At 40.0% G+C, this 22,021-nt stretch overlaps 1 protein-coding gene across 1 annotated transcript; it reads right to left on the reverse strand.

Moving 5' to 3' along the window:
* Positions 1-667: 667 nt before the first annotated feature.
* On the reverse strand, positions 668-21,664 carry LOC117962804 (sarcosine dehydrogenase, mitochondrial-like). The gene is made up of 5 exons (XM_058987280.1): positions 21,656-21,664; positions 18,592-18,619; positions 13,091-13,259; positions 11,830-11,965; positions 668-875 (listed from the first exon to the last, which is right to left on the reverse strand). Exons 1-5 carry the CDS (start codon positions 21,662-21,664, stop codon positions 750-752), a joined length of 468 nt encoding a protein of 155 aa, XP_058843263.1. The 3' UTR covers positions 668-749.
* Positions 21,665-22,021: the final 357 nt, after the last annotated feature.

Here is a 22,021-nt window from a genome sequence, read left to right on the forward strand (position 1 = left end):
TTTTATTCTAAAGTACATGATGGATTTTTTAAACTAATCAGTTGTAAAGTTATTACATGATTGCTGGGTGACATCTCACTAAAACAATTAACACTTGGACCGCACTACCTCTGTAAATAATATTTGATTCTTCAGTTATTCAGATTATAAATACACTTTCATTTCAACGGGTTGATAAATATAAACTGCAGTAAAATTAACAATGGTTTTTGAGAGAAACAGATGTTCATAGAAACATTATTTAAGAGGCAATTAAGTGCTAACACATTGTTAAGTGGCATTACTCACACTGTAATCATATATGCAGTTGTGCAGTTTAGCATAGTCAAGTGTTACTCCAGTTTATAAAATAGCCTGGATAAAGCTATCACTTTGATTTGCCGTAAAGGATTCCAAACCATGCAAATGTTTCAGTACAATCACACAGGTCCGCATCTTAAATGCTTCATCACACTAACATTCTTTTAAATAGTTCATTTTATAAGCAGAATAACAAACTTCAAGGTGTGTGTATTTGTACTGAGACAACCTCATGCTGCCTCGCTTCAACACCAAGGACACTTGAAATAAAGTGGTATCCACTGAACAACTGTGAGGAACCTTTGGAGAGACTGGGGATTGGGAAAGATACTTCTTCCTGGTTCAGGAGCAGCAAGGGTCCTCAGTGGCCACAGCCCAGTCCGCTGTAGGAGAGGGGGCATCGAGGCATTCACAGCTGCACATCTTTCCAGGGCAGGTCACTGGAGAGTTCAGTAAATCCCCTTCACCCTCTTGTTGTCAGGATCGAAGGGGGACTTCAGGTGGGCTTTGGCAGCATAAACTATTCCCATCCTTTCCAATGTAAACTCCCCACTTCTCACAAAATCAGGACTGACCTACAACACAGAAATGAAACCCTGATCAGATAACTAGGGGAAGTGCATTTGACTACATCAGTTTCTATTTATCTGCATGCTAAGCATCATTGCAGATGTTGCTAATTCAGTCTTGATTGGTTGAATGGCCTCTAAAGATCCTTGGTGTGATTCTTAGTTTTGTACATACGCAGAAGATTATACAGGTAATGTTGTTCACTGCAAACATGGCTTCTCTTCTTAATTACTTCAAATCAGTGTCATCTTATCAAGAATCTCTCTATATGGAATCAAGAAAAACTGCTACCAGCTGCATACCCAGTGTATTTTATTCCTATATTTTTGGAACGTAGATCCAACTGCCCCATAGAATTTGTGTGCATGTGTGTTATTTTTTGTAAATAATAATTTTCCAATGCATTGGATATAAAAGGATAGATTCTTACAGAGCTTTGCTGACTGAACTTAAGCTATACAACATGTTTAAATCAAATGTTTTAGCATGCATAGGGGTTCCATTATAGCCAATATGTTTATTAAGTTCAAACAGTAACCACCAACTTTCAAATCCTGAATCTAGTCTTCTCTGGTGTTTATCATACAAAGAGCTATACATTAGTAGTTCAACATAATATTCTAAGTGGTTGGGGACTGGTTATTATTATTATTATTATTATTTATTTCTTAGCAGACGCCCTTATCCAGGGTGACTTACAATTGTTACAAGTTATCACATTATTTTTACATACAATTACATTATTTTTACATACAATTACCCATTTATACAGTTGGGTTTTTACTGGAGCAATCTAGGTAAAGTAGCTTGCTCAAGGGTACAGCAGCAGTGTCCCCCACCTGGGATTGAACCCATGACCCTCCGGTCAAGAGTCCAGAGCCCCAACCACTACTCCACACTGCTGCCCTGCAATATTGTATAGTTAGCTGCCAACTGAAGTTGCCTGCCAGATGAATCTTTGCTCGGAGGTCCAGGTGACACATTCAAGGCCACCCATGTCTAGATTATCAAGATCATCTCTAAACACTTTAAAAACACGTCCTTCAGTGTGTGTGTAGCCATGAGCCATGCTGTAAATCCTGGCAGCTGTGCAGATGCACTGTCCATACAGAGATGCTGTGAGTCCCCAACAGACAGCAGACACCATCACAATGACGCAAATTAATTGAACAGCCTAAGGACACACAGCAGTAACTCAGAGCTTTTCTCTTGACTGCGAGTCACTGCAGAGATGATCCTAAACAATATGGTTTGTGCTGCACTCAGAAGGGTTGTATCATAATGTCATGTCACAATCACAAGTGTCTGATGAGAAGTGACATGTTTGGATCCCTCTCCCTGTCTCATATGAACGCTATCGTCTGTTAAACATTTAACTGCACAATCTGTTAAACATTTAACTGCACAGCAGAAACTATTTCGCAAAAGCATTATTGTTGCAGACGTCTGATTTACTGCATCAGCCAACAATTATTTATCCCAGATGTGAAAACTTGTCCTAAAAAATGGGGGCAGAGCGGCTTAGTAAATGAATTTGTTTTTTGAAATATGAATTCCCAGATTTCTGTTCTGTGCCTATTTATGTATGTCCTTGAACCCTGCTGTCAATAATACACAAAGGGCCCAATTCTAAACACCTAGCTGTGAAAAACTGAAGGTAAAACTGTGAATAAAAAGCAATACATATACTTTTTTTCTCTCTACCAAATTTGAAATGGTGAATCCAGTGCTTGCTGAGGGTCCCCAGGCAAAATCTGAATAAGCAAATCACTATACAATATTCACAGTTTGTTTCATGGATTTTTTTTTAAAAGCCCATTTTTTTCAGCTATTAAAATGTTAATGGAATTGGCCCAATTGACATACATTATTTTGGCTTCTGACTTCTAACATTTTCCTTAGCTAAACCTTCAGTGCACCCTCCGGGATCAAAGGCATTGCTGTTTTCACTTTAGTTACTGTGAAACTCTATAATTTCTGCTCAAGTACTTGATATTCATAATATTTACACCTGTGTATAATTGTTCCAATTGTGGTTCATTTGTTGTTGATATAGAATGTGATTTAAAGTCCCAGGTATCATTGTATCGCTTGCCATATTAAACAGAGAGTACTTACTACTGTAGATAGCTTGGAGTGTATTACGACACTGTATATTGGAATAAAGTCACTTGTTGTCAGGCAGTTCTTTTTGTTCAAATAGCTGATACTGGTGTTCTATGCTACACATACAGTATTTACATTTGGGGTCCTATTACCTGTAAAACAGGAAGCAAATGTATTGCACCTTTAAAGCAGTGACATAATCATTGAACATTCAATTTCCATCTGTACTTCGCTAATATAACTAAACTGATTTAAAAAAAAAAAAAATGTTAGAGAAAAGTCATGGCAAAGAGCTCTCAGCTGCCTGGAGAAACAGTACATTGGGTTATGTGGTGGAAAGGGAAAAAAATAAAATCTGGCAGCATATTTGTGAACATGTGCAGTTCATCAGCAGTACCCTGTGCAACTTGGTCAGCTGCCAAAAGAAGTGGCAAGATCAGGGAAGAGCAGTAAAAAAAAAAAAGAAAAGAAAAGAAAAAAAAAAAGACATGAACCCACCACCACACTGCAGCTGAACCTGGAGGCTTGGAGACACTGGGGGGGAATTAACCTGTGGGTCATGGGGTAGACCAAAGGGCTTATTTATGGCACCACATACTCACTTCTCAGCACAGTCGCATTCTCACAAATCATTCAATTAGCATTTTTCCAGTTTCAACCCATTACCCAGCCAACAGAGAAGTTAGTTTAACTTCCTGTTTTTTGAACAGTAAATGGCATTTAAGTTCACTTCTGCCATCGCTATCGTCACTTGTCTGGAGCATTGCAGCATGTAAGCCATCACGGTTGTGCTTCGTAAATCCATAGGCCAATGTCTATCAGGTTCAATCATATCAATACCAATTATTATAGCATTGGAACAGGAATATTGGACATTCCATGAGAAAATAAATACTTTATCCGCTTTCATAACTGCATATTAAATCTAAAACATGAACATGGTTATTATTTCCATTGGATATTTTTTCGGGGCAGTGTTAAAATATATATAAAATTAAGTGCAAAAATGCTTGTATTTTAAAATGTGAATGAATTCTTTAGTAAATCTCAATGGGGGACTATTACTGACGGGGCACAATCAATTAATCAAAGTACAGATACTGCATCAATAGTACAGAACATACAGTAGTCCATGATTTACTTATGGAACTCCAGGACCCTTTGCCCTAATACTCTACTACTACTCAAATAGCAGTAACTGCCTCTAGTGCCTGCATGGATTAATACACACATGGTATGTCAAGCTTCAGTCAATTTTCATGTGAGCTCATTTAAAAAAAAAAAAAAAAACATTCTAGATTGCTCCAGAAATTCTAAATGTTTGCAATTTATTTTCTTTAAAAGAACTGAAACTTGTAGAAGTTTGACACATAAGGCCCGATTTTGGAAAGGGGTTTCATTTTCGATGGAAACGGCAAAATCTGAAGATTTTTTTTCACCTGTTAATCTGTTAAAAAAGATCCTCCTATTTTCTAAAGTGAGCCTCCATTTCACTCGCCGGTGGATCGCATTTCATGCACCATTTTCATTTTTGAAAAATTAATGAGCTGCGTAATCTGCCAAAACATTCTTCTTGTTTAAATCTGTTAGAAGCACAATAAAAACCTGTTCTGTATGTGCAATTCTAGCCCTGCTTGTTTGTGTTCTGTGTCACCATTTTGAATGGTCCTGTCTGTGTGTGTTCCCATTGGTCCGAAGTGCGCGGCCGAGGCCCAATGGGATGTGTGTAAGTCCAGCATTCTGTGTCACTGTTTGAATCCTGTGTTGCTGACAGAGATGTGTACTCTGGTATGTTGAGAGAGCGTCTAAATAAAGAGTTTGAAAAGAACCAAGCATCTCTCTCCTGTTTTTCTTATTATTTTTGTATGTACACTGTTAAAAAAATCTGTACAATTCCAGGACAATGCAACAGTGTAAAGTAATCTTAACAAATTGTTTGTAGTAAATGTAAATGGTCACATATATAATATACTGGCACATGTACTGACATTTACCAATACAAATGTGTGTGTGCATATACAAATGATCATCATCATTCATTACTCTGGCAGCCAGAAGCAATATCGCTATCCACATTCACAATTACAATACAATTATAGTATGCTGATCAAATTAAAGGGTATAAATACATCAGGAAGCAATATTTGTCAAGTATAACAGATTCAGGTTGTTAATTGTGCAACATTAAAAATTAAAAGTGCGATCGTAAAGCAGCTGCTTTCACTCATTCCTATCAAAATTACATCTTGTTCAAGTAATGGTTATTTTATTTAGACACAGATTCTTAGATCATTATATTATTGAGAAAGAAAAAAAGGGGATCACATTTCCAAAAAAACTAACCGAAACTGAAGCAGCAATTGATCAAAACACTTTTTGGGAACTATTAAAAAATATGGACAGTCCAAAAAACAAGAACTGCCGATCCAAAACGATCCAAAATTTTAAATTCAGAACAAACTACAATACTAAAAAAACTAAACAAACTTGAAATTACCATAACAAATAATCAAAACCTATTAGATACTCCAATCACTATACTGGAGCTAAGAGACTTCAGGCTCTCAAGTCAAGGAAAGCCTGCGGGTCCAACAGCATCAGCAATGAGATGCTGAAACACAGCAGCCTTCAGGAGGCTCTGCTCACACTGTTTAACTTGACACTGAACACTGGGTGTTTCCCTGACATTTGGAACAAAGGGCTCATAACACCTATTTACAAAAGTGGAGACAAATTAGAGCCCAATAATTACAGAGGCTTCTGTGTAAGCAGTAATCTGGGGAAGGTATTCTGCAGTATCATTAATACCCGAATACTGGCCTTACTTACCAACCACAGTGTCCTGAGTAAGAGTCAGATTGGCTTTCTATCAAACCACTGCACTTCATATTTACACCCTGCACACCCTAATCAATAAACACGTCCACCAAACTAATAAAGGTAAAATATTCGCCTGCTTTATAGACTTCAAAAAGGCTTTTGACACAATTTGGCACAAATGACTATTTTATAAACTTCTTCAAAGTGGTGTAGGGGGTAAAGTCTATGACATAAAATCCATGTACTCAGATGACAAATGCGGTGTGAAACTTGGTAACAAAAGAACAGAATTCTTCACACAGGGTCATGGAGTGAGACAGGGCTGCAGTCTGAGCTCAACACTGTTCAACATCTACATCAACGAGCTGGCTACAGTGTTGGAGCAGACTGCAGTCTATTATATAGCATAATTCAACCAATCCTCCTTTATGGCAGTGAAGAATGGGGCCCTCTCACAAATTGTAATCACAATAACTGGGAAAAAAGCCCAACTGAAACTTTTCAAATAGAATTCTGTAAAAAAATATCCTCCAGGTTCACAGAAACACCCCAAATAACATATGCCGGGCCAAACTGGGCCTTTTCCCCCTACAGCTGCCAATACAAAAAAGAGCAGCCAAATTCTAGATCCATCTCAACCAGTCCGACACAAATGCCTTCCACAAGAAAGCACTACAGAGCAACCGACTCTCACTAAAGAATGACCCCCGGGGCCAACTAGTATTGAGGCTTACAGATCTGAACCAATCATAAGCCAATGAGCTTCAGAGCAATACCAACCAAAAACTCCCAACAGTAATAAAAGAAAAACTGAACAATTTTAAAAAAGCATACATTGACAATTGGAATAATGAAATAAAATCACAAAATAAACTTAAACCCTAAATAGAAACTTTGAACTGGCAGAACACTTGGTCAAGGCAAAAGACTCGAAACAAAAACAAACGCTAACCAAATACAGACTCAGTGACCACAGCCTGACCATAGAAACTGAACGGCACAAAAAATCGTGGACTGCCAGAGAAAACAGGCTGTGCCATCACTGTGACCTGGGAGAGGTCGAGACAGGATGCAGTTCCTGTTACACAGACCCAAATACTCAAAAATAAGGGAATCATATTTTCCAAAATGTATAAATCAGGTAAAAGAGTTTCCACACCTTCCTGACTCAAATAAACTGCCAACCCTGCTAGGAGAAGGAGAGTGGACAGCAAAGCTAGCTGCTCAATACGAGTCTGCCTGCCACAGCCTGAGGAACAGTATGTAGACACTCTGCACTGGGGGGGGGTATATTATTTTAGGGAAGGGGGGTTTCCAGTTCTGTTCGTTATTTAAGGGGGGTGGTTCTGTTTATTATTCTGGTTTATTTATTGATTGATTTTATTTTATTTGCCTTGGGTATCTGTATGTATGTTGTCTTTGTTGATGTTCGTTGTGTAAGTGCTTTGGCAAAACTTAATTTTGACATTCCAATAAAGCCTTTTTTAATTTTAATTTTAATTTGAATATATCTTCTGACAAGATATAAGTCGGAATAACGAATGAACCAAACTAGTGGATAGATTCCTGTCGTGTTTTCTGCAGCTTTAGAAAATACTCAAATCGGTGGGAAAAACAGAGGTGCAGAAAAAAAACGGTCAAAATAGTGGCGTATAACACTATGCTCCAGCGAATCTCTTTAGAAAACAACCCCTACTGTCTCACCTTTGAGTACCAATCATTACTGATGTGTTTTCAAAGGTGACTTTATGCAACCTTACGAAGTTGACAGGAAGAGTAGCATTGAAATATCTGCAAGTACTCTTTAGATAAATGACCATAAAATTAAAAATTCACCTTTTACATAATATGTACCTTTTTATATAGGTAAATCTGTGAAATGATAGCAGTGCATATTAGGAAATAATTTGTTAGCACCATGCACTTTAATATAAAAACTAATATAACTATTCTCAAATATAATAAAAAATAAGTACACTTACTTTATGTTTCTTTTCATTATTAGTTATCATAAAATGTTCACTATATTTCAGAATTGCAATTCCCATCCAACAGGATTGTTAGAATTTATGAGCATAATATCAACACCAAATACAGAAGTCAATTCTTCCTCCCGAGTCCTGCCATTCTGCATCAATAAACAAATATATATTTTTAAGCCCTGGAGGGTAGCAGCCCTTGCTGGGGTTCAGGGTGTATGTATGTTATCTTGTTCAGCCCTGGAGGGTAGCAGTCCCTTGCTGGGGTTCAGGGTGTATGTATGTTATCTTGTTCAGCCCTGGAGGGTAGCAGTCCCTTGCTGGGGTTCAGGGTGTATGTATGCTATCTTGTTCAGCCCTGGAGGGTAGCAGTCCCTTGCTGGGGTTCAGGGTGTATGTATGTTATCTTGTTCAGCCCTGGAGGGTAGCAGTCCCTTGCTGGGGTTCAGGGTGTATGTATGCTATCTTGTTCAGCCCTGGAGGGTAGCAGCCCCTTGCTGGGGTTCAGGGGGTATGTATGCTATCTTGTTCAGCCCTGGAGGGTAGCAGTCCCTTGCTGGGGTTCAGGGTGTATGTATGTTATCTTGTTCAGCCCTGGAGGGTAGCAGTCCCTTGCTGGGGTTCAGGGTGTATGTATGCTATCTTGTTCAGCCCTGGAGGGTAGCAGCCCCTTGCTGGGGTTCAGGGGGTATGTATGCTATCTTGTTCAGCCCTGGAGGGTAGCAGCTCCTTGCTGGGGTTCAGGGGGTATGTATGTTATCTAGTTCAGCCCTGGAGGGTAGCAGCCCTTGCTGGGGTTCAGGGGGTATGTACTGTATGTTACCTGTGTGTTTCTAAAAGCACTTCCACTTGAGCTAAGCCTAGCTTGCTGATGAGACCCTGCACAGAGTGGCACTGATAAAAATAAATAAATTAATGAATTAAAAAAAAAACGTTGCAGTACTGGAAATTCCAGGGATTCACTGTGCTGCGGAATAAATGAGTTCTGCTGTACGTTATGTTAAAAAGAGCTAATGGAAACTGATTCAACAGGAGCCATTCAAAGCTGTGTGTCCGACTGGTCCCCGATCTCCATCTCTCTAGGCCTACATTACAATGACATTTTTATTAAAGCACATCTGAATCGAAAGAGTGTCTCAAGGTACCATTCTGATCAATTCTTATGCAAAAAAAAATGACCCGTATATGTAGATCATCAATCTCTAAAGACCCCGTTTTATAATGGTATACAGCAGTTAAGGCTGTTTACTGTAAATGTGTAAGCTGAATGTCAATGTTTAAAACGATGAGCAGAAAGCAAACAAATTATATATATATATATATATATATATATATATATATATATATATATATATATATATATAGTATATAACACCAGCAACAGAGTCCGACCCCAGAGGTGAGTTTGGTGATCAAATTGAGCTTTGCTGTTTTCTGTTTTGCAGTATTCGAGTCCAGTAGCTTAGCAAACTGCTTTCAGATCGACGTCCAGTTACAGACGTTATTTCCCTTGACGCCAGACCGGCTTCTGAAAGTAGATGCGTACTTCTCAAGCAGTGGTTTGTATAGCGTTGCGAGAGACTGGTTTTGTTGCTTAGTTTAGGCTTTTTTTTTTTTTCTTTAAGCCAGTCTTTAAATACATTAACAACCCATGTTGTTGTCTTTTTAGTATTTTTTTTTTTTAATTTTTCATTTTTGTTTTCTTCTATTTCATTTAGTTGTGCCTACTGTTGACAGTTTCTGAAGCACTTACTTTTTTTCAGGTGGATTAGTGTCTTCGCTAGGAAAACTGGTGCTGTACAAGTTATCTGGAGTTTCATATATTAAAAGAAAATGGGTGGAATGTCACATTTTGTGGCAGTGGTTTTATAGCTAATAAATAAAATGGCAGTTTGTCATGGAATTTTTATAAAGTTGTGCGTATTGACTTATACAGTGTGAAGTGGCTCATTAGTATGCAAGCCGTGTGTATACGCTATATATACACACGGTCATGTAATGCTGTTTAACCAATCAGAGGTTGTTATTTTTTCAAGCCGTTTTTATTACCTAACAGTACACATTAAGTAGTAATCCGTACATCATAAACATGGCAAATTAAGGAAAAGCTATTTGCATGTGTGCTAGGGATGATGAAATAAATAAATAAATATGGGTAAGAGTGTTGCACAGAGACAAGTCAATGGGCATCCTCTGGCAAGGCTTGGAATTAACGGTAGCCATGCTGCAGTTGCCGTGGGTGCCCTTCTCAATTGCCGCAATGCCCATCAAAGTGTATGTCTATTCACGGCAATTATGGCTGCAGTGACCTTTCCACTACAGCAACTAGAGACACCATTACACGCCAAATTAGGAAGTGTTGGGATACAAACAATATCATGACAGCGTGATTTGCGTAGTTAAGCTGCATCAGCAGATAAAACACAAACAAAGAACTATTCTGAAGCACATAATAATGCCATCTCAGAAAAGAGTTCTGAAAAAAAAGTAGAAGGCCTTGCACAATCTGCAAAAAAATAAAAATAAATAACATTACAAAACCTTTACAGGTCTGTAGTTTAGAACAGGTCTTGAAAGTTTCTTTCAGGTTTAAAAAAAATACTTACTGAAACTCACTTGAATATGGTTCAATTGCCGTTATCCCCTTATTTTAATTTCCTTTTTTTTATCACAGCGAAGCCAAGGTGGTAGGAAATACTTTTTCTACATTGTATTACAGTGTTTATTATCATTATTTGTCCATCTTATGATAAGTTTGTTTTTTAAGTTCACCCATAAATGCAACACAGCGCCTCAGAAACGATATTTCAGAGTTTAGCTCATTTTAAACTGTGTGCTATTAAAATTGAACACAATGGTCCCATGGCGTAGTGATAAAAGCCAATGCCTTCAGGCCGGACTGCAATATTCCAAGGTATTGGCACTTCAAATGGGGATTTGATATTGACATGATCAACGGCTTTAAAGAATAAGCTGGAATCATCTTAATGTAGAATGCAGTAATCAAATTCTAATTCGATGAAGGTTCCCCCCAGAAATGTGTAGGATCTTGTGACAGAAATACAATGATTCTTGGTGGTAAATCTCCCTCCCGACCTGTGAGGGTGCTAAGTAGCAAGAACAGAGTACTTTGGATGGGTTGGCAAGACAGTTCTTTCCCAGGGTTCAAGGGAAGTCAGCCAGCTAGAAAGGGTGCGGAACTCCGGTGCATTAACTCATCGACCCGGAAGGGGAACGATGTGGCAGTCGCGGATTGGAGGTGCGGCTGCACTCATTTACCAAGGGGTCATGTGTGACGGCATAAAAGGGGACAGAGAGATGCAATCTGTTCCTTCGCTTTGGTTAAAGAAAGAACCTGGAAGGACCTGTGAATTGTGAAATCGTATTGTGAGCGTTTGTTTGTTTTGTCTCTAATGGTTTATTATTATTATTAGTAGACGGCTAACACATCCGGAGCTGTCTCCAGAGGCCAGCACAAACCCTGACAACACTCCACCTGTGTCACAATAAATAACTGTAATAGAACAATGAGACTGGTGACCATGCTAGTGTGTTGTGTTTGTAATGGGACTGTGTTTATTATTTGGGACTGCAAACCTTTTGTTTTGAATAGTGCAATACACATTGCTGTGTATTGCCTGCAATTATTGTTTTGGTCACCAAACCTGGGTTACAAATTAAATCTATTTTCTGATTGGATTATCACTGTCTGTCTCTTCCTTGCGCACCGCATCACTAACCACAGATCTGTGAAAGCATCATTAGTGGCCATACTACTAATCTGACGTGCTATACAGACTGCAGTATTACAGCAATTATTTTACAGTGTTTTCTTAATAGTACTGGTGCTACTGTAGTTAGCAAATGGGCTTGCAACAATAAGGCTCACCATGGTACAAAAGGGCTGTGTGTATGTGCATGCACCTTCAACAATTAAAGCACACATTTAATAACACAGTAGATGTAAACAGGGAGCTTTCTACGTTTAGAAACAATTCAAGTATTTAAACCAGGGCTTCTTGGGCCTCCTGCTCTCATTCTCTGATATACTCACTGTCCCGCCTTCGGGGTCCCTAATGTAGCCGTAGCTGATGGTCTTGTCAATGGCAAATCCAAAGTCTGCTCTACGCAGGTGACCGACTGGCTTTCCATTCCTGAAGATGGCCTCTAGTCCAAACATAGGCACTTTCCTGGAAAGCAAAACAAAGAAACTACTTATATTTTATAGACATGACATTTACAGTACAGGTCTGTTGTGAGCATCTTACTGTAAATACAATAATTCAACCACAGAAATGTGTGATTGAGTGGTGGGGCAAGTTACAGCACCCTGACAGACATTTTCTTTAACATGTAAGCTGGCTGACAGCTGTAACAATAGCCTTTAGTAAATGGCATGGTCAACTGTCAACTTACTGCTCCTTGAATATCAGTGTTAATGGTGAACAATTTCATTTGAACAAGGACTCTCTCTCAGTCTATCCTCAACACTGATGGACAGTTTTATCATACAACACTCTTTAACCCTCTTACTTTTGGAATTGTCTGCTGTTGATATCTACAGTGTGTCCCTGTGGTTTTCGTTCTACTTTCAATAATGATTTTCCTTAAGAAGTAAGTGAGGAATACAGTTCTCAATATTTCTCTAACATACCACACAATAGCTTCCCAATCCCAATCATTATTGTAGAAGTTTCTGAATAGAGTAAAACACACATGAATATTCTATTATGTTAAAGTGGTTGTAGTTAACAAAATCATTTAATAAATGTTACTTGTGATGCACTTTTATTTACTATACAGTTTTCAAATGTGCAGTTTAGAAAGTTAGTTCTCAGTTTCCATGTGTTGTTCTCAGGATGTCTATTACACCTGGGTCATTTCACCTCAGCAGTGGCTTCTGGTTCAAAGCATGTTACTGGCAAGTCAGTCAATAAGAGAAGCAGCTGGTTGGTTAACGGACAGGAAAGAAAGCCCTGAATGGGATGGGGACAATTTCAACCTGCAGATGAAATGGCTCCGAAAGTGCAAGACAATCTGAAAACATGTCTTGTCAAAAGAGATGTCTTTATCCTTGGGTAGTACCAGATTTCATGTTTTAAAATGTAAATACAAGTTTGCTAAAACATGTGTTTCTATCAAAACTGCATATCACTATACAGTGAAATGACATGCATGGTGGGAAGATTCATGGAATTATATTGTGAGCTACCATTACTTTAAGGGATTGTACTTTGAATCCTGCAGACAATGCCCAATGTCTGCTATGCCTGGCCCTTGATGGTGCCCGGCTGCATTCCATTACCACACTCAACTCATCAATGGTGAAGCAGACAAGGCGGCGTCGCAGTCCTTGAGCCTTCTGTGCCTCCAGAGCCTCCCGCCCCAGGAAGGGAGTGTTCCCTTTCAGTTTGCAGGTGAAGGCAAGGCCGGCCTGCAGCGGGGAATCGTCAGGGTGTAGGTCAGCGTGCCAGTGCCGGTACCCTGGCAGTGGAGAAGGAGAGCGCTCAACACAGCTACAGCGCAGAAACTGCTGGTGAGTTCAATCACACTCTTTCTATTTCCTTAACAACAGATGTATTTCTTTTAATGTATTGCCTAAAAACAGTTCCATTAAATATAACTTAAATTCAATTGTAGGAAATGCAACTAGTACCTCCACGCTGTATTTTTATTTAAAAAAATAATAATAATCTTGACACACATCCTGTAGTAAATGCAAATATTATTAAATAAATGTATTATTCTGTAGCTGTTCCTCACAAGATGTGCTCACTCACTATTATTCTGAATGTATCCATGAAGCTCGGGTCATACACTTAGGAATACATAGTAGTATACAATACACATACTGGCTCAACACATAAGAACATAAGAAAGTTTACAAACGAGAGGAGGCCATTCGGCCCATCTTGCTTGTTTGGTTGTTAGTAGCTTATTGATCCCAGAATCTCATCAAGTAGCTTCTTGAAGGATCCCAGGGTGTCAGCTTCAATAACATTACTGGGGAGTTGGTTCCAGACCCTCACAATTCTCTGTGTAAAAAAGTGCCTCCTACTTTCTGTTCTGAATGCCCCTTTATCTAATTTCCATTTGTGACCCCTGGTTCTTGTTTCTTTTTCAGGTCGAAAAAGTCCCCTAGGTCGACATTGTCAATACCTTTTAGAATTTTGAATGCTTGAATCAGATCACCGCATAGTCTTCTTTGTTCAAGACTGAATAGATTCAATTATTTTAGCCTGTCTGCATACAACATGCCTTTTAAACCCGGGATAATTCTGGTCGCTCTTCTTTGCACTCTTTCTAGAGCAGCAATATCCTTTTTGTAACAAGGTGATCTGAACTGAACATAATATTCTAGATGACGCCTTACTAATGCATTGTAAAGTTTTAACATTATTTCCATTGATTTAAATTCAACACTTTTCACAGTATATCCGAGCATCTTGTTGGCCTTTTTTTTATAGCTTCCCCACATTGTCTAGATGAAGACATTTCTGAGTCAACATAAACTCCTAGGTCTTTTTCATAGATTCCTTCTTCAATTTCAGTATCTCCCATATGATATTTATAATGCACATTTTTATTGCCTGCTTGCAGTACCTTACATTTTTCTCTATTAAATGTCATTTGCCATGTGTCTGCCCAGTTCTGAATTATTATTATTATTATTATTATTTATTTCTTAGCAGACGCCCTTATCCAGGGCGACTTACAATCGTAAGCAAATACATTTCAAGTGTTACAATACAAGTAATACAATAAGAGCAAGAAATACAATAACTTTTGTTCAAGCAAAGTACAAGTGTGACAAACCACAATTCAATAACACAGCAGATAATAGTGATAGTTACATCAGGATATGATTAAATAGTGATAGTTACATCAGGATGTGATTAAATACAAAGTACTACAGGTTAAACACTTGGCAGATTACAGTATTCTGAAGTACAGGATTAAATGCAGTAAAATAGGGGGCAGATAAGAGCAAAATAAAGCACATTTACATGAAGGGTGATAGTGTCCCAGGATACAAACAGAGGAGTTCTACAGGTGCTGTTTGAAGAGGTGAGTCTTAAGGAGGCGACGGAATGTGGTCAGGGACTGGGCAGTCCTGACATCTGTAGGAAGGTCATTCCACCACTGCGGAGCAAGGGTGGAGAAGGAGCGGGCTCTGGAGGCAGGGGAGCGTAGCGGAGGTAGAGCTAGTCTTCTAGTGCAGGCAGAGCGGAGAGGTCGAGTGGGGGTGTAGGGAGAGATGAGGTCTGGAGGTAGCTGGGTGCAATCTGGTCAAGGCATCTGTAGGCTAGTACAAGAGTCTTGAACTGGATGCGAGCGGTGATCGGGAGCCAGTGGAGCGAGCGGAGTAGTGGAGTAGCGTGGGCGAAGCGAGGCAGAGAGAACACCAGGCGGGCAGCAGAGTTCTGGATGAGCTGGAGCGGACGGGTGGCGGACGCAGGGAGGCCAGCCAGGAGGGAGTTGCAGTAGTCTAGGTGGGAGAGTACCAGGGCCTGGACCAGGAGCTGGGTAGCATAGTTGGTGAGGAAGGGTCGGATTCTTCGGATGTTGCTCAGGAAGAATCGGCAAGTGCGTGCCAGAGTGGAGATGTGCTGGGAATAAGAGAGGCAGGGGTCCAGGGTGACTCCAAGGTTCTTAGCTGAGGAGGAGGCAGAGAGTGTGGTAGATTCCAGAGGAATGGAGATAGACAGATCAGAGGAGGGGGAGGAGGAGGGAAAGAAAAGGAGGTCAGATTTAGAGAGGTTGAGTTTGAGGTGATGCGAGTGCATCCAGGAGGAAATAGCAGACAGACAGGTAGAGATACGGGAGGAGATGGTGGAGTCAGAGGTGGGGAAGGAGAGGAAAATCTGAGCATCATCAGCATAGAAATGGTATGAGAAACCATAGGATGCGATGAGGGGGCTCAGGGAGCGGGTGTAGAGAGAGAACAGGAGAGGACCCAAGACTGACCCTTGGGGGACTCCAGTTAAGAGAGGGTGAGGTGTGGAGGTTGCTCCACGCCAGGTTACCTGGTAAGTGCGGTTGGAGAGGTAGGAGGAGAACCAGGCCAGAGCAGTGCCAGAGATCCCCAGGTCAGCAAGAGATGAGAGTAGAATAGAGTGATCAACAGTGTCAAAGGCAGCAGAGAGGTCGAGGAGAATTAGTACAGAGGAGAGAGAGGAGAATTAGGACAGAGGAATGCTGTCTAGATCATTTTGAATGACCTTTGCTTCTGCAACAGTGTTTGCAACTCCTCCAGCCAAAAGACTGTTTACAGCAGGAATCCGGGGTTCAGGCAGTAAATATTTCATGCATGTTTTTTTTTTTCCCAGCAAGGTAGACAAGACATTAAATGGAACAGAAGTGAGTCGTGCTATAAATAGGTTCATTGAGAGCAGCCTGACTAATCAAACCTAGATGAGTGGATCTATACTTCAGTGGTTCACAGTTTTTTTTTTTTTAACTAATAGGTATTCAACTTCTTGATGTCACGGTGTTGCTGTTTTGTGCTTGCTGCGATGCTTTTAATATTCTGATGTGCTGGCGCTGCTCTGATCTTTGCTGAGTTTCCGGGTTGACCCAGTAGAGTTCACACTGGTGTTTGTGCAATGTCCAGCATTTATCCAGCTCCCGCATTGACTCAGAAATGCTTCTGCAATGTCAAGACTTTACTCCAGCATTGACTCAGAGATGCTTGAAAGTAGAGTGCTGGGAAAGTAAGCTTTTTACTGGATGTGCAGTTAATGAGGGGAGCAAAATTAAAAGTCATGTCACAGCACTGGATATATGCTATAAAATATAGAGAGAACTGAAAACATATCAATGAGTAAAGAGGTATACGACAGTAGATTGTAGTAGGTCTGGGCTGTAAAGCAGATAATTAATTTCTGTTGTTTTCATCATACATTTTCTAGTAATTTCCTTCAGATTACATTACAAATATTATCGGTCCGGAAACATTTCACATGTACAGAAACTACCGTGACCAAGTACAACACAAATTGACATAAGGAATTGCAAGCACTTCACAGCGAGTAACCGTGAGACCATGATGAATGATCAGCAGGCTCTGTTGTTGGCTGATGGACTCCTTCTGTAAACCACACTATCCCTCTTCCCCACTGTCTACAGTTACTGCCAAGTTTCACTGTTTTTAGTGTAGAAAGGAGCACTATTATGGGCACCACAGATGACAAATATTCGTGTTTTAGTCTCCTCTAAAATAGACTGTAATTCTCCAGATCTACTGAAGTATACTCAGAATGTTGCAGCTAGGATGGTGACAGAACAGAGCTCCGTCTTCCCATCCCAACACTGGTTATCAGTCAAATGTCTGCTTGATTTCAAGATCTACCACCAGTCCCTCTGATCCTCTTACAGGGGCCTTAAAAGAGTAAATAGCGGGGTTCCCAAAAATTATACATCCCCACGTGTTGCTACAACTGTTTAAATAATGTACCTGTAATTGTTAACATCCTGACAACTTTTTACATTTATAACTTTCAAGTCTGTTTCAAAGCTCTTTTGAAAATGTCCGCTGTAGTCTGTTGATTTTTGCTATGTTAAATTAAATGCATCAAACTCCTCCTGGGCCTCAGCATCCCACTCACTCCCTCTCTCTGCCTAACTGGAGACCTTTTAGTCCTAGACACTCTGTCAAATATACCAAACTTATACTTCTTTCACTAGTTACTGTGAAAAAGATAATACTATTAAACTGGAAAAACAGGAATAAATGATCATTGACTCAATGGCTTAATGCCATGACATATCATGCTACATTAGAAAGACTTACCGCTTCACTTCAAACTCATACTGAAATTTTTGATAAAATATGGAACCCCTTTCTTAGTGCCCTTGACGGATAGGTGAGCGAATGCCATTTCAATTCATTTGATCACTCTGGATTGAATATCAATATCTCTCTAATTAAGCATATTTCTTAGTTATTATAGTCAAGCTTATATGACCTCATTATCAAACTCTAATATGATATCTCTGCAATGTTGAATATTTGGACAATACATTTTATACTTATTGTGATTCGTCTTGTTTGTTGGTGGTTTTTTTTTGTTACCTTTCCTTCCCTCTTCTGTAACAATGTACAGTAGTGATTCTTGTTTAATTGTAAGTCTGTAAAATGGTATATACACTATGCTCAGCAAGGCAGCCCTTTTCTGCAGTCACAAGGCCTGATGCACACCCAAACCAACTCTACAATATGCTTCAGTTTCGTGGCAACTTTAAAATGGACCTGGGAACTTGGAAGGGTTTGACAACAGACTGATTTGGTCAAACTGGTATCTTTTTAAACCAGCTCAAGGAAAAAAATACATTTTTGGCAACTAAAGGACAATACTATATATACAGCGGTCTGATTGCAGTCATGTTGCAGATGTGGACAGTAACTTCAAAACAAATGTCTGTATGCTGCTATGATTGTTAAGAAAAGAAAGATTTGCATTTCAAACTTTTATGAAAATACCTGAGAAACTGCATTAAATTGACTGCTGTGTAAAATGTAGAGGGAATGCAGGAGCCAGTGGTCTATTTGACACGGGATGCCTTTAGTATATCTCGGTTATAAAACATTATCAACTACCGGCCAGACCTTGTAATAGTTTGAGAAAGTGTTTCCAGCATGCCTGTGGCTGTTTGCGTGGGTTCAGCAAGAGGGAGCAAGGTCTACAGAGAAATGAACGAGATGTGCTGCTAACTCAGACTGACTGCTGTGATACTTTTAGGTCATGTTTATTTTTTTAACTCAATTTTTCATGATGAAACGTGTGTTCAAGTGCTTCCAGGTAGCCCATCTCACCCACGAAGGACAGACGCATGGCGCGCACCTGCAAACAAACAGGCACTTAGAGCAGAGATACAGTGCTTATCCAATGTCTGATTTTACTAAGTGCAGTGCAGGTTCACAAATATATTATGTCATGACTACCATATTGATTAACGCTGTGATCCATTTCTACTGATTGTTGCCATACGGCTATACCCTGTGGTGCCCACATAATTCATTTTACATTGAACTGGTGTTGCTGAGTTTTGAATACAATCAACAATCAATTTGTATTTTGTATACTGACAAGCAGTAAGCAGTTTGAAGAACTTGCTGGGGCATGTACTCCCCTGATCTTTTAACTAAATAAATTAACAACAGGGGGTTAACTGGCAAGCTTGTAAAATTACAGCTCATTGATGCAGAATTAAATATCAAATTTCATTAATCACATCAACCATGCTTTGCGTTTTATGGTGGGAGATAAAAAATAGTTCCACGGGCAGCAGTCTCCTAAACCATCAGAAATTACATTTTTTTTTAAATTAACTGTATGGTAAATCCATCACTAAATCACATTCATAATGGTCAATCTTTAACTAAAAAAAAAAAAAAAAACCTTGGCCAGATGTAGCTTGTAATATTCTGCAAGCCAAAGGCAGCCAACAGGACAAAGGGCTTGGCTGCTGGCAACATGTCTTATTAAAGCACTGTGACAGAGAGTGAATGAATCCAAGTCAACAATCTCCCTCCTGACCTGTGAGGGTGCTGTGTAAAAGGAACAGAGTGCATGGTTTGGCAGTTCCTTCCAGGGTCAGTCGGAAGCCGGCCATCCAAGAAGGGGGCGAAGCCACTATACCAGAAGTCTGAACTGTGTTTGGACACCCACATTAGCTCTGTTATAAAGGCTTCATGTTATCATTTCAGTTCATTGCCAAATAATCTGATAAAGATGCTGAGATGTGGGCGCTTTTCTTATTTCTCGGCTTGATTATTGTAATGATTTGTTGGCTCCAACTGTTGCAGCTAGAGAGCTGAATAGCACTTGCTGTTCACAACACATTACTCCTGTTCTAAAATCCCTACATTGGCTCCCTGTTAGATTCAGGATTGATTTTTCCCCTTACTACTTATAAGGACCTTCATGGTCTAGGGCCTTCATATTTGCAGGAACTGTTGGTACCTTATGCCCCTAGTACTACTCTGAGATCAGCAAATGCTGGACTTCTGGTTGCTCCTAGAAGTCACTTGAAATCAGGAGGGGCAAGGGGGCCTTTAGTAATTACACTCCCTGCCTTTGGAACTCTATTCCAAATGATATCAGGAATGCTTTTAAATCAAATTTAAAAACTTATCACATTTACAAGAAATTACATTTAACAGGAGTAATAGAATAAATAAGAGTTAATGCATTCATAGGCTATGAATTAAACAGACGATCCAAATAATTGGTGGAAATATTCCACAATAAAAAAGTTTTATTTTGTGATAGGAATGACTTTAAAACACAGTTGCAAATGTTTTGATTTTTATAACAAATGTCATGGCCTTTAAATCTGCTTGGAAATGCTGCTGAAGTAATTTCACAACCCACAACCTATATGTCTGCTGAGAAAACTTATCTTGGCTACATCTTATTACAGAAGCATCCAGAGTAATTTAATAATAATTCACGGGGTAGGAGCCAGGGCTGCGAGAGGAAGGGAGTGTTCTGGCAACTTAGGCTTGGAGGCTCGGGCCTCTAGAACAGGGGAGAAAGAAATGGACGGGCCCGGACTCCAACCGTGAGAGCCTTACCTATGGAATCGAGTCTGGCCCTATCGGCCTCTGGGCCCCTGAAAACAGAGTCCTCTGACTTCTCGGAGAGTCGTTATAGGTGTTGCCTAGCGACTAGGCCCAGTTACCGACTGGAATCGACCCTCATAGGCCGGAACGGCTCATACGAGGCATAGACGTAAGGAAGAAAAGAAAATCTGAAACATAAATAATTGTTAGTTATGGGTCTCGAGCACTAAGAGTATGAGAGCCACGTCCCGGGAGGATGAAGGAGGAAGTAAGACAGAGCCTTTTTCTTGAGGCAAGATATAGCACATGAGCTGCGAAAGAATAGTGTGGCTGGTGGTCCCCGCTGACCACACAAATAACCTGAGGAGTTACTGGAACTCCAGGTCAGGGAAGTGAGACTCACTACCCCCCCAAAGGATAGACCACCGGCTCCCCACTGAACCCGCACCTGTGAAGACAAACAAAGACTGCGTGCCATTGTATAACATAAAAAGCAAGAAGAGACAAACAATGACAAACAAAAAATAAGTAAACAATTAAATGGTTAGGGGAACCAGCTATGTGTCGGCCATCTTCTTGGCGTAAAGGAAAACCCCCCTCTATTAGGAGGAAACCTCTGGTAGAGAGGGCACCCCCACGCCGGGCACGCTAGCTAAAGACTGGTGTGCTGCAGTGATATTGGATGGCAACGATCGGACGTAGGAATTGACAGCTGAAAAGGACCAGCACCCCATGGTCTTGATCAGGTGATGGCTGATGCGGGCTCTGGTTGCTGAAGAGGCTGCGCCAATCCTGAATCAGTGTGTGGTGTAGAATTGGGGAGAAATACCTGCTCTGGTGACAAGAGCAGATAGGTGGAAAGAGAACTAGTGTCTGGTAATGGTGTTTTTGGAGCAGTCAATGAAGAGGGGGTCGGGAGCTGAAAGGTCTTTTTAGTAGATAGGAACTTAGTCAGAGTGGAGAAGGGGCAGAGAGGAGAATTTACTTTTGATAAATGAAGTGGCCGAGGAGAGATAACAGGTTGCTTTTAGAGATTGATTTTGACACTTGGAAATTGTTTATGAGTTGACGAATGCACTCCAGTTTGTCAGGAGGGAGGCTGGCTTCGAATCTGACGGTGTTCAGGGTGATTCCGAGGAATTCTAGCTGGAAAGATCGATAATTAGGTGCTTTTTTCCTGATATTTTGCAGGTCGCTATTCTGATGAGGCTAATCCTGAAGACTGGGAACGGTGGAGCTGGGAAGAGGCCGGCAACCAACATTCATTTCCCCATGTGTAAGGCAATCGCCCTGCTACATACCTCCCTCCTACCTCCGACATCCTTGAGTTCAGAAGCGAATGCTTTACTGGACTCCCAAATACACATTCAAACATTAATACATAGATCAATCAGCTGACCCTTTTTGCCATATATCAAACACCTTAATCCCAACAATATCTCCCTAATACAGTGGGAGAGCATTACCATGATAGTATACACCCTTATTATTTAATATCATTATTATTATTACTATCATTAATCATCACCATTACAATGATAGTATACACCCTTATTATTTAATATCATTATTATTATTAATATCATTAATCATCACCATCATCATCTACGCTGGCAACAGACATCTTATAAAACCCACACAAAAAACCCAGTCTAAACATGATTCCTAATAACATAGG

The sequence above is a fragment of the Acipenser ruthenus genome, chromosome 15 (genome assembly GCF_902713425.1).
Source record: "Acipenser ruthenus chromosome 15, fAciRut3.2 maternal haplotype, whole genome shotgun sequence".
NCBI classification, from domain to species: Eukaryota; Metazoa; Chordata; class Actinopteri; order Acipenseriformes; family Acipenseridae; genus Acipenser; species Acipenser ruthenus.

Bases quoted from the DNA above. Each gene is read 5' to 3' on its own strand.
- LOC117962804 (XM_058987280.1), bottom strand. The intron at 11,966-13,090 runs GTTGAGTGTGGT...TTTGCTTTCCAG, and splicing joins GTCTGCTTCACCATTGATGA to GAAAGTGCCTATGTTTGGAC. The intron at 876-11,829 runs GTGAGTATATCA...TCTGTGTTGTAG, and splicing joins GGGACCCCGAAGGCGGGACA to GTCAGTCCTGATTTTGTGAG.